The sequence below is a fragment of the Podarcis liolepis genome (genome assembly GCF_965112155.1).
Source record: "Podarcis liolepis genome assembly, chromosome: 16".
Classification (NCBI taxonomy): Eukaryota; Metazoa; Chordata; class Lepidosauria; order Squamata; family Lacertidae; genus Podarcis; species Podarcis liolepis.
The window spans coordinates 45,161,567-45,174,409 of record NC_139567.1 but is presented as its reverse complement, the minus strand read 5'-3'; the positions used below and the strand labels follow the sequence as shown (position 1 = coordinate 45,174,409).

The following is a 12,843-nucleotide window of genomic DNA, read 5'->3' as shown; positions in this document are numbered from 1 at the left end:
GGTCGATAGATAGATCGATAGATAGATATTATTTTCAAAAATAATACTATAAATTTGGAAAACTGGCATGCCTAGATATAAAGCATTAAAACAGTTGTTCAAAAGTTTTGACTGTTTCTAATTTATTGCTTTTGCAATGCATCTGAGAATGTAATCAATCTCAGACTTTTTTAATGGCAATTCTTTTAAGGGTTTTGATCTGCGTGAAAGGGCTTGCTTCATTTTCGTTCAAAACAACAAATCTGTCGGCTGCTCTGGAGCCTGAGATGATAATGCAATAAAATTCAGAACAGTCACAATTAATTGTGCATTGATTCCAAAACAAATTAAAACCACTTATTTTAATTGAGAGCCAGGGTGGAGCAGTTTTTGGAGGCATCGGTCTAGGACCTGCGAGAGACCCGGGTTCGGATCCTCCCACTTGGCCATGAAGCTCTCCCGGGGTGTGACCTTGGGAGAGTCATTCACTTTTGGCCTGACCTATCTTGCAGGGTTGTTGTGGGGGATTAAATGGGGGGGGGGACCATGCGTGCCACCTTGAACTCCTTGGAGAAAAAAGGTGGGATATAAATGCAACAAATAGATCAAAAACCTGATCGAGTGATGCCAGCTTTCAAAGTTGGGTGGTCATTGACACCTGCAGCCTGCCCCCGCCACCCCCTTGCCTCTTCGCATGCCCCCCAAGTAAACCCATGATACCGCCCACTTTGGGAGCTGTTGTTTAGGGAGTCCACAAAGACCAACAATTTCCTGTAGCTTTGGGGAGAAAAAGTTGGGGAATTTTCCCAGCAGAGTTTGTGGACAATTTCCCTCCCTTCCTCCTTCTCTCTCCCTCTCTCTCCCTCTCTCTCTCTCTCCCTCTGCCTTCTAGATTACCAGCACCTGCGTCCGCAGAGCGTCCACCAGCGAGCCGTCTTGGCAGTTGACCACCTCTGCTGGCGCGTGGGGGCTGACTCCCACATCCAGCGCGCCCCCCACCCGCCCAACATGCACGTCTGGGGAGAGGCCCTCATCCTCGACTCCTTCAATCTGCAAGTGAATGAGGGGACAGGGCTTGGGGCAGGGAGGGTGGGGTGGGGGGAAGGGGCTTGGCACAGATTCTGGGAGGTTTCTGGCAGGGTCCGGCTTGGGTGCCAACCCCCCACCGTGCAGCTCAGGGCCTCCCCACCCTTGCATCCCGGGGCTGTCCCACCCCATTTTTCTGCAGCATCCTTGCCATCCCTGCTGCATCCCAGGGCACAGAGAATCTTGCATCTCCTGTCCCATTTTTGTGTGGGGCAAAAGAGCTGAGAACAGATGGGTTTTTGGGGGGTGGGGGAGAGAAGCGAGCGAGCGAGAGAAAAGTGAAGGTGCTAATCTAAGTTGCCACCTCCGTGAATATTCAGGGAGAGCATAGCTTTGATTTCCCCCTCCGAAGCAAAAGCTGTAGGAGGGAATGCAGGAGTCAGGCCAGTTCAGTATTGTCTACACTGACTGGCAGTAGCTCTCTGGCGTCTTGGGGGCTCATCCATCCCTGGAAATTCTGGGGATTGAACCTGAGACCTCTGTGTGCACAGCAGGAGCTCTGCCGCTGAGCTACGACTCCTCCCCCCCCAAAGCAAGTTTTTGCCCTCGTTTCTAAATCTTTAAAGGAACATTAAGAAGCTGCCTTTAACCAAGCCCATCTAGCTCAGTATTGTCTACACGGACTGGCAGCAGTTCTCCAGGGCTGCTGGTGGGGGACTCTCCCAGCCCTACCTGGAGAAGCCGTTCGGGGAATTGAACCCAGGACCCTTCTGCATGCAGACCAGGCGCTCTGCCCTGAGCTGTCGCCCTTTCCTGAAGAAAAAATGAGATTCTGGACCTCACGATTCTAAAGCGGTATCTACCCCCGAAAAAACGAAACCAAGATGCTAGTCCTCATGGCCGCTGCCTGGGATCACAATGTCCCAGTGACTCATTTCTGGCCTCTTCCGCAGGGCAGCTACAACCAGCCTCTGGGCACCTCCAGCACCCACGCTGACACCCTTTTCCTGGACTGCACCCTCCGCGGGCTGCAGGTGGAGTCTTCGGACACCTGCTCCGAGTGCCTCTCCAGGGTGCTGTCCCTCTGGCGCCCCCAGAGGATGGAGGAGACCCTGGGGTGCCCAGGGGAGGAGGAGGAGGAGGAAGCAGCTCTTTCCATTGGGGAGGAGCTGGGGGTCCTCTGGAAGGTGGACCTGAAGGTGGAGGACGTCAACCTCTTCACTCTGTCCAGCCTGGCCGGTGAGTGCGGGGGGTGGGGGTGGGACAAGAGCCTTGGGGGGCAGCGGAGGCTGTTTCTGCCCCCAAAAGTCAGACAGGACCGGGGGAAGCAGGAGATGGGTCTCAGTGAGCCATTGGGGCACCGTTCCTTAGGAGCACAAGTGAGTGAGTTCCAAATTTGAACTCAGTGCAGCATGAAGAAGGACGTCCTTTTATCTGTCCTGTTTGTCATCTTCCTTGGATGACTGAGTTCTAGTATTACAAGAGAGGGAGAAAAATCATTTTCAGTCATTTAGAGCTGCAGCACCCCGTTCCTTTGGAACTCCCTGCCTCTTGACACCAGGAAGGCACCTTTGCAAAGCCTCTCCTGGCTATATAGAAAGTGACCTGTCTTTTAATCTGCTTTTTAGCTGATTTTAATCATTTCTTGCTACTTATTTTGAATGATTTTATTTTTTTTATTCATTTTGTAAACTGCTTTGAGGTTTGTTTGGTGTGGGGTGTTTTTTACAATCAATAGGTCTGTAAATTATGAAATAAATAAGTAAGATAAATTTAAAGCACCCGCTCCCCAAAAAAAGAATCATGGGAACTGTAGTTTGCCCTTCATGGAGCTACAATTCCCAGCACCAAGAACAAACTGCTGTTCCCAGAACACTCTTTTCATGAAACAAAACAAAACAAAAAAAAAACTGATTGTGAGCTGTTTGCAACTGTTTTTAACATTGCTTGGACAGGTTGAAGGACGGGTTGTTATTAAAGATATTAATCCTAATAATACAATAAGGTAATCATATCATGAATAAATAAATGGAGCTTGACCGGCGTGCCATCCATTCTCCCTCCCTCCCTCTTCTTCTCTTCCCCCCCCCCCCACCAGGGGCCACAGAGGCCAGGCTGGACACCCTGACCATGCTGGGCAGTGCTGAAAGCTGTACCATCAGTGTCCAGGGGGTGGCGCTGGCCTTGGTGAAGAGCATCACGGAGAAGATGCAGCCCTGCTGCAAAGCCCCCGCCATTCCCAGCCCCCTGGCCGACCTCTCCAGCCTCTCCCTCACCTATCGGAGCAGCATCCGCTCCCTGGAGGTACCACCGCCCACCTTTGTCAAGCGGGGAGGGGGAGGCGGGCAGCAATTCCCTGCTCACCTGGGACCTTGGGAGAAGGGGCATCAACACGGGGGGGGGGTTATTATGATTTAACTATTTATTTGTGCTTTTACCTGTACAGTCGTACCTTGGAAGTCGAACGGAATCCGTTCCGGAGGTCCGTCCGACTTCTAAAACCTTTGCAAACCAAAGCACGGCTTCTGATTGGCTGCAGGAGGGTCCTGCAGCCAATCGGAAGCCCCATCGGACGTTCTGCTTCCAAAAATAGTTCGCCAACCGGAACACTCACTTCCGGGTTTGTGGCATTTGGGAGCCGAAATGTTCGAGAACTGAGCTGTTTGAAAGCCAAGGTACAGCTGTATCTTTATTTTGTGGCCTGCCCTGAGATTTTTGGATGAAGGGCGGTATACAATTTTTATTTTGCTGTTATAATTATTATTGATGTGCCTAAGGACATAAGAGGAGCCCTCCGGGACTGGGCCAAAGGGGGCCTACCGTGCGCTGTGGTCAAATGCCCCCTCAGAACTTGGCAATTGAGATAGACTGCTTCTGGACCTGGAGGTTTCCTAGAAACGTCAGCAGAGCCTGCTGGATCAGGCCAGGGACCCATCTAGCCCAGCCTCCTGTTCTTACAATGGCCAACCATATGCCCCCATGCGAAGCTCCCAAGCGACCTGAGCGCAAGAGCCTTCTCCCCTCCCGCTGTTTCTGGCAACTGGGATTCAGAAGTACTGCTGCCTCTCTTGAGGCAGAGCAGAGCCATCCTGGCTAGGAACCATTAATAGTTTGCTCCTCCTCTATGGAGTTGTCCAATCCTCCTTTAAAGCCATCCAAGTTGGGGGCCATCACTTCCTCCTGCAGCGGGGAATAACCCTCCCCTTCTGTGGTTTCCCTGTGTGCTGGGCCCGGGGATAAACCAGAGCCACGCAGTCCAGGACCAGTCCCAAATCCAAGGATTCCGCGAGGAGTCAGTCCAACAGGGCCAAAGCAGGAAACTGGGCCAGGTCAGGCACAGGGTCTCAGGCAGGTTCCAGCAAGCAGCAATGTTGCTTCTGCAACCTGGGGCGGGGTCCGGCAGCCTTTTATCTCTAACGGAGTAACGGCCCGTCCTGATCCCCCAGTGACTCACCTCCCTGTCTCGCCCGAAGGCGAGCACTCCTCCTGCAATTACTCAGGTCTCTCCTTCTCTCAGACCTTAGTCTCTGCAGCTCAAGAGATGTCGGTGGGTTACTAGACCCAGAGGCCGCCTCAGCCTCTCCTGACCCAACTGGTCGTGGAGCAGCTGTACGTGATGGCCCAGCAGAGGGCAACGAGGTAATCCCCGCACCTGGAGCCAGGGCAGGCTCAGGCCCCTGACTCGGCCCTGCTGGTGCTTGTTGCAGGGGAACCTGTGCAGACTGGGGCTCTTCAGAATCAGGCCCCAGACTAGGTTCAGATGCTGCCTGAGGCAGCGGATCTGGTGCGGACTGAGACTCCTCTGGCTCCTCCTCTGGCTCCTCTGGCTCCTCCTCTGAGACTCCTCTGGCTCCTCCTCTGAGACTCCTCTGGCTCCGAGTCTGAGCCCAAGTCCCAGGCCATCACACCCTGATACTATCAAGAGCACAAAAGAACCTCAGGAGAGCCTGCTGGATCAGGCCCATGGCCTACCTGGCGCAGCATCCTCTTCCCACAGTGCCCAACCAGATGCCCCCGTGGGAAACCCAGCAAGAGCCCTCTCCCCACCACAGCTCCCAGAGGCTAAGTCCTCTTCCTCCTCCATGAATTTGCCCAATCCTCTTTAAATCAAGCCGTACCAGTTGGAGGTCCATCACCGCCTCCTGCAGCAGCAGCAGTGAGTTCCACAGTTTCACTCCGCTCTGCATGAAGAAGTCCTTTCTCTTCTCTGTCCAATTCTTCCCCCGCGTTTTGGGGGACGGGGTTGCCTTCTCTCTCTCCTCTTTCCTGCCTGACCCTTCTGCCCTTCTCCACCGCCAGGTCCAGTGCGGCGAGAGCCTGAGCATCCTCTGGAGCCCCGCCAACCACATGTACCTCTTCCAGCACCTCCTGTCCACCTTGCACTCTTACGAGACCCTGCGGGACCTGCTGTCCCCGCCGAGGGCTGCCCTGCCCGCTGACGGCCACCCCGCCACCGCCGAGGGGGGTTCCCCTGAGGCCAGCTCCCCTCCTCGGCGCCTGCTGACCCTGACGCTGGAGCTCAGCTCCCTCAAGGCCACGGCCTTCGTCTCGGAGATGCACTACCTGAGCCTGGCGGCTGAGCGCCTCCTGCTCAACCGCCACGGCACGTCTCTCCATGCCTACTGCCCAGGGCTGGCGGCCGGCTTTGACGGCAACAGCATCTTCGTCTTGAAGGAGGTCGAGCTGCAAGCCGTCCCCGAGCTGGAGGAGATGATCCTGCACCGAGGGCCGTTCCCCTCCCTGAGCACGCTGCGCAACCGCGTCTGGGCCCTGTCGTGCGCCAGCGTGGCGGTGGAGTTCCCCTACCAGTACGACTTCTCGGCCACCCTGGATGAAGCCCTGGGCATCCAGAAGTGGCTCAAGGGCCTCCATGGCAGAAGCGGCGCCGGAGAAATCCCCGGCTCCCGGCTCCCTCCAGACCTGCTGTTGAAAGTCCAGCAGTTCTCCTGGGTCTTCCTGGATGACGTCTTTGAGGTGAAGCTGCGCGACAACTACGAGCTGATGAAGGACGAGAGCAAGGAGAGCGCCAAGCGGCTGCACCTTCTCGATGCCAAGGTGGCCGCCCTGCGCAAGCAGCACGGGGAGCTGCTGCCGGCCCGCAAGATCGAGGAGCTGTACGCCTCACTGGAGAAGAAGAACATTGAGATCTATATCCAGCGCTCGCAGCGCCTCTACGGCAACACGCCCATGCGCCGAGCCCTCCTCACTTGGACCGTGGCCGGCCTGGAGCTGGTGGCGCTGGCCGACGAGTCCTTCCACGGTGCCGAGAGGGTCCTGCGGCAGATCCGCGAGCTGGATGCCACCAGCCCCTTCCCCGCGGACGGGCTGGACCTCATCACCCACTGGTGCCGCATGGTCAAGGGCAGCATCAACAGTTTCTTCGGTGAGGTCCTGGCGTTCCCAGCACGGGGGGGCTTTGCTGTCCTCATCCCAGGGCGTGTGGGGAGGATATTTGAGGGGCTGCGAAGGGAGGGAGCCCAGTAGGGCTGGGCAATATGTTGATATACAGTCATACCTTGGATCCTGAATGTCTTGGTACTCAGACGTTTTGGATCCGGAATGCCGCAAACCCGGAAGTGAGTCTTCCGGTATGCGAACGTTCTTTGGTACCCAAATGTACAACACTGCTTCCGCGGCTTCCGATTGGCTGCAGGAGCTTCCTGCAGCCAATCAGAAGCTGCGCTTTGGTTTCCGAACATTTTGGAAGTCGAACAGACTTCCAGAACAGATTCCAAGGTACGATTGTCCCAAACTGGTTTGAAGTCCATATCATGATATTGGGTTCATAGGTTTTGACCTGGTAGTGTATCACGAATCACGTTAGAGCTGGGCAATATATTGTCCCAAACCAGTTTCGAGTCCATATCACGATAATGGCTTTGAAATTTTTGACCTGGCGATATATTGTGAATCACGATGTCTGTATGTGCTTGCTATGCAAAAATCAAAATGTGGGGAAACCCCCCAATGCCTCTACATCGCTCCATCCTTATTGTGAAATATCCATATATCACAATGTTTAGCTGGTGATATATCGCGATGTTGATAACCAAATGTTGCCCAGCCCTAGAGCCCAGGGGGTCTCTAGCGGAAAGGTCTCTGCACTGTCCTCAGGTGACTGCAGGGTTTAGGGGGCAGCTGCAGCTAATTAATGGTTTGTTATCAAGCCTCATAAATCTTGAGGGAGAGCCAGAGTGTGGCTCTCCCTGGAGGAGCAGGGTTTGAATCCCCACTGAAGTGCTCTGGGTGACCTTGGGGGCGCCAGTCACTGACTCTCAGCTTCAACTGCCTCATAGGGATTAAAAGAGAAGGGGGGAACCCATGAGCTCCTCAGGGGGAAAATTGTGGGACATTAATCCAATAAGCAAATAAATAAGTTGAGCATTACTGATAAACCACCCGAAGCTCTAAACATTATTATCATTCCATTTACACCCCACCTTTCTTCCCCAAGAAGCTCAGGGTGTGTACACTGCACTCCTCCTCTCCATTTGTCTTAAGAATGCGGGATGGGTTGTGTAGGTACTTGTTGGGGGGAATGCCCTCTGTACATGCTCAGAGGCACTATTAGGAACGTAAGAAGAGCTCTGCTGCATCATGTCAATGGCCAGTCTAGTCCAGCATCCTCTTCTCACAGAGGCCAGCCAGATGCCGCAATGGGAAGCAGGAAGCAGGATTCACGAGAGCAATTTCCCCCTCCCCTTGTTTCCAGCAACTGGTATTCTGAATCATTGCTGCCTCCAGCTGTGAAGGTAGAGCAGAGCCACCATGGCTGGTAGACCTCAATAGCCACCGACCCCTTCCATGAATGCACCTAATCCTCTTTTAAAGCCATCTAGCCTAGGGCTTGCTGATCAGAAGGTTAGCGGTTCAAATCCCCGCGACAGGGTGAGCTCCTGTTGCTCGGTCCCTGCTCCTGCCCACCTAGCAGTTCGAAAGCATGTCAAAGTGCGAGTAGATAAATAGGTACCGCTCTGGCGAGAAGGTAAACGGCGTTTCTGTGCGCTGCTCTGGTTTTCCAGAAGCGGCTTAGTCCTGCTGGCCACATGACCCGGAAGCTGTACGCCGGCTCCCTCGGCCAGTAAAGCGAGATGAGCGCCGCAACCCCAGAGTCGTCCGCGGCTGGACCTAACGGTCAGGGGTCCCTTTACCTTTACCTAGCTTGGTTGCCTTCACTGCCTCCTGTGGGAGGAAGTTCCACAGTCTAACCCTGCACAAGTCCTTTTTTTTTACTTGTCCCGGATCTTCCAAAATTCAGCTACGTTGATGTCCACGACTTCCGGTGTTATGAGAGAAGGGAGGAAAGCTTTCCCCTCTCCAATTTCTCTGGGCTATGCATCATTTTATAAATTTCTGCCATTCTGCCTCTTCCTCGCTTTTTCTCCAAAAAGCCCCCAATGCTGCAGCCTCCCTCCGGGGGCTGTTGCTCCTACACCCCCTGGGTCACTTCGCTTGCCCTTTCCTGATGCTTCACCTCTTGACTTTGCAGTGCGGATCCGCGATTACCCCCGCTACCTGTTTGAGATCCGGGACTGGCGGCTCTCGGGGCGTCTGGCCGGGGCAGAGCAGCGGGGCCAGCCTTGCTCCCGCCGGCGGCAGGTGCTGAAGCTGGGGCCGCCCTGGGGGGACGTCTCGGTGGAGAGGAACATGCCCCCCTTGAAGTTCTACCACGACTTCCACTGTGAGTCCCCGCAAGGGTTTCCAGGCTAGGAGGAAGGAGCAGGAGGCAGCCTTGACGCCCCCAAGATCTCAGGCAGAGAGAAGGGTCCCTGCCCCAATCCCACTTCTGTCACCTGGTCCTTTTTAAAGAAGAGATTTTATTGAAATTTGGAAAAAGGAAAAGATTAATTTCTTTTTCAAGACTAAAAAGCTAACGTGAATAGAAACACAGAACAGAAAGAGAGAGACGAGGGGGGGAATAAAAAATGGGGGGGGGAGAGGGAAAGAGAAAGAAAGAACGTCTGTTGTTTTTAAACTGGAGATGCTTCCAGGAATTGAACCCGTGGCATGGTTCTTCCGTGCCGAGTGATTCTGTCTTAGACCCCCAGATGCTGTCGACTTCAACTCCCACCATCCACAGCCAATCTTAACAGCCAGGAATGATGGGAGTTGTAGTCACGCAACATTCAGGCACCCAAAGGCAAAGAAGGCTGGGTTTAAGGGCTGGTCTCCAACCAGGAAGGTGTGAACTAACATTTCCTGTGAGCCATGAAGCCTGCTGGGTGACCTTGGGCCAGTCTCTCTGTCTCATGGCCCAGCCCGCCTCGTAAGGGTGCTGGGAGGATAAAACAGGGCGCTCGGTTGGTGAGACCCACAATCGCTGGCCTAAGTTGTCAGAGAGGGAAGGTGGAGTGAAAAGTGCAATGATAAGGGAATGCTGGAAGCTGCCTTATTCTAAGTCTATTTAACTCAGTACTGCCAGCACGGACTGGCAGCAACTCCTCAGGACTTCAGGCAGGAAATCTTTCCCAGCCGTGCCAGAGGTGATGCCTCTGGGGACTGAACCTAGAGTTCAGAATAATAGTATTTTACAGCATTGTGTTTATTAAAATATTTACATGCCATTGTTCATTAAAAAAAACAGCAGCTTTACAGCAGCTAAATATAAAACAAAAGTTGCTGCTGTTATTGTTTCTTACCAGGGACCTTCTGCTTGCAAAGCAGAGGCTCTCCCATTGAGCTTTGATCACTTCCCTTGAAAGTTAAGTAAGGTTCCAGTCTTCATGGGGTGGAATAAACAGCTGACTTAAACAGGAAGCTGCTTTATCCCAAGCCCATTGAGCCTACACTGGCTGGCAGCATCTCTCCAGGAGTTCAGGCAGGGGGCCTTAACCCTACCTGGACATGCTGCAGCGGATGGAGCCAGGGACCTTCTGCAGGGGCTCTGCCCATGAGCTACAGCTCACCCGGTAACAACGACACAAGTTTCTGGTCTTCATGGTTCTGAACGGAGGAATGTGCTTTTCCGCGCCTGAGCCCCCTGTCCTTCGCAGCCGAGGTCTTCCAGTACACCATCGTGTGGGGCCCGTGCTGGGACCCGGCCTGGACGCTGATTGGGCAGGCCATTGACCTGCTGACCAAGCCCTCCGAGGACCCCAGCGCCCCCCTGCCCTGGTGGGACAAGAGCCGCCTGCTTCTCCACGGCGACTGGCACATGGACATTGAGCAGGCCAACCTGCACCAGGTGGCCACGGAGGTGAGGCCCGGCGGGGCGGGGCGGGGGGCATGGAGGGAGCCCGGCGGGGCGGGGGCTTGGGCGGCCACCAGCAAGGGGGGCAGCCTGGTCTCTGCTCCAACCTCGCCTTCTGCCGCAGGACCCCTACAACACCACGGAGAACATGCACTGGGAGTGGAGCCACCTCTCCTTCCACTGGCGCCCGGGGCAGTTTGTCTTCAAGGGGGACCTGGACGTCAACGTCCGGACAGCCTCCAAGTAAGTGGCCATCTTGGCAGGGGGCAGCAGGGCTTCGAGGGCGAGAGCGTGTGAGAGAGAGAGGTGGTTCTTTGCCCAGGCGTTTGGTAGTGAAGCTTGCCTCTGTTGGCGTTTCTTCAAGAACCAGAGAATCCTAGGAATGTAGCGAGGGAAGGGAGCCAGAGAGAGAGTAATAACAGCAGATGGAAATGGAAAGATGAGAAACGAAAGCATGAACCAGGCACGCAGAATACTGAGGGTTTTATGTGGGCTAAGTAAGTGAGTCTAACAAGCCACGGAAAGAAAGAAAAAACCAGGATAAGCGTTGTCCTTGCGTAAAGAAAAATTAGCATATAAGTTGCCTTATTATTACCATTATTACTATTATTCCGTGCTTTTTTTCTAAAAATATGTTTAGGGGTACACCATTTTATAGTTCAAATCGTGAAAAATAAATACAGTGGTACCTCGGGTTACATATGCTTCAGGTTACAGACTCTGCTAACCCAGAAATATTACCTCGGGTTAAGAACTTTGCTTCAGGATGAGAACAGAAATCGTGCTCCAGCAGCGTGGTGGCAGCAGGAGGCCCCATTAGCTAAAGTGGTGCTTCAGGTTAAGAACAGTTTCAAGAACGGACCTCCGGAACGAATTAAGTTCTTAACCTGAGGTACTACTGTACAGTAAATAGACAAAAGTATAAAGATTCACAAAATGTTTACAGGTATGCATACCCCTGTGTCCGTCCCCCCAGGAAAAAGCACTGCTATTATTTATGAATCACCTGCCTTTGACTCCTAGGTTACAACATCAAAGCACAATATTATGCCTTTATTAATTATATTAAGATCAGGCCGAAATTCCCCTTAGTTGCTGGGCAGGATCAAGGTGCTCGCCTCCTGCCGTGGGGCGTAATACCTGTTTGACCCTCCTCCTCCGGGGCAGGTATGACGACTGCTGCTTCCTGCACCTGCCGCAGCTGTGCATGACGCTGGACCTGACGTGGCTGTGCCACGGGAACCCCCACGACCACCACGGGGTGGTGCTGCGCTCCCCAGAGTTCCTTCCCGAGGTGCCCGTGGGCCAGGACTATGACTCCTACCGCGCCTTCCGCTCCGAGAACCTCAACCTCTGCATCTGCATGGACCTGACGCGGCCCAGCGGGGGTGAGTGTGGCATCGTAGAGGCCGCAAGGAACCCCAAGGCTCATCTAGTCCAGCCCCCTGCAATGCTGGCATCTCCGCTCAAGCATCCATGACAGAAGACAGGGTCGTGTGTTTCCCCCACTTTTTTTTCTAGGGTAGGGTAGGGTAGGGTACAGGAGCCGGGCTGAGTCTGATTCCCTCAGGAGGAAATATTTTAATTTCCAACTAAATATCAGGAAGATCAAGTATTTTTAAAAGACTGGAGTAAATTCTTAATTCATTTAAAAGACCACTGTAAACAGTTAAAATCATTGGCAGGGATGTAATGACACTTGTAATGTGGACTTATCTATGGTAACTATGGATATATAACAGATGGATAATGGTGAAAGATGCAGAAGATCTAATTTTAAATATGGAGCCCAGGGAGGGAGGGAAGGAGGTCCAGAGGTTCAAAAGAACCTTTTGCTTAAATGTTTGAAATGGTTCTAGTTAAAATGTTTAAACTGTGTAAAACCAATAAAAATATTATTTAAAAAATGATTTCCAACTAAGTATCAGGAAGAGCTTTCTGAGTGCAAGAACTGTTTGACAGTGGAACGGGCTCCCTCGGTAGGTGGTGGACTCTCCTTCCCTGGAGGTTTTTAAGCAGAGGTTGGGTGGCCGTCTGCCAGGGATGCTTTGGCTGAGATTCCTGCATTGCAGCAGGGGGTCAGACTAGATGACTCCTGGGGTCCCTTCCAACTATAATAATAATAATAATAATTTTTATTTATACCCCGCCCTCCCCAGCCAAGGCCGGGGTCAGAGCGGCTTACAAGCAATAATAAAAACAAGTTGAATGATTACAACTTAAAAACAAAATTAAAATACAACATTAAAATATTAAAATGCAGCCTCATTGCAGGAGGAGAAGGGGAAAAAAAAGAAAGAGAGGGAGGGAATCAAATTGGCTCCAAGCCAAAGGCCAGGTGGAACAACTCTGTCTTACAGGCCCTGCGGAAGGAAATCAGATCCTGCAGGGCCCTGGTCTCATGAGACAGAGCGTTCCACCAGGCCGGAGCCAGAGTTGAAAAGGCCCTGGCTCTGGTTGAAGCTAATCTAACTTCCTTAGGGCCCGGGAGCACTAGGGTGTTGCTATTTATGGACCTTGAGGCTCTCCGTGGGGCAGACCGGGAGAGGCGGTCCCATAGGTACGAGGGTCCTAGGCCGTGAAGGGCTTTAAAGGTCAAAACCAGCACCTTAAATCTGACCCTGTACTCCACCGGGAGCCAGTGCAGC

At 53.1% G+C, this 12,843-nt stretch overlaps 1 protein-coding gene across 2 annotated transcripts in view; it reads left to right on the top strand.

Annotated features, from left to right (window-relative positions):
- Nucleotides 1-12,843, top strand: part of BLTP2 (bridge-like lipid transfer protein family member 2) — a 43,029-nt gene that overhangs the window by 14,264 nt on the left and 15,922 nt on the right. Inside the window, exons 13-20 of one of the 2 annotated variants that reach the window (XM_083480208.1) lie at nucleotides 872-1,035; nucleotides 1,959-2,244; nucleotides 3,104-3,309; nucleotides 5,305-6,388; nucleotides 8,495-8,686; nucleotides 9,999-10,201; nucleotides 10,320-10,438; nucleotides 11,363-11,583. In XM_083480208.1, the coding sequence (XP_083336334.1) occupies nucleotides 872-1,035; nucleotides 1,959-2,244; nucleotides 3,104-3,309; nucleotides 5,305-6,388; nucleotides 8,495-8,686; nucleotides 9,999-10,201; nucleotides 10,320-10,438; nucleotides 11,363-11,583 (2,475 nt within the window). The remainder of the gene's footprint in view (nucleotides 1-871; nucleotides 1,036-1,958; nucleotides 2,245-3,103; nucleotides 3,310-5,304; nucleotides 6,389-8,494; nucleotides 8,687-9,998; nucleotides 10,202-10,319; nucleotides 10,439-11,362; nucleotides 11,584-12,843) is intronic. The other variant, XM_083480209.1, reaches the window with a different exon arrangement.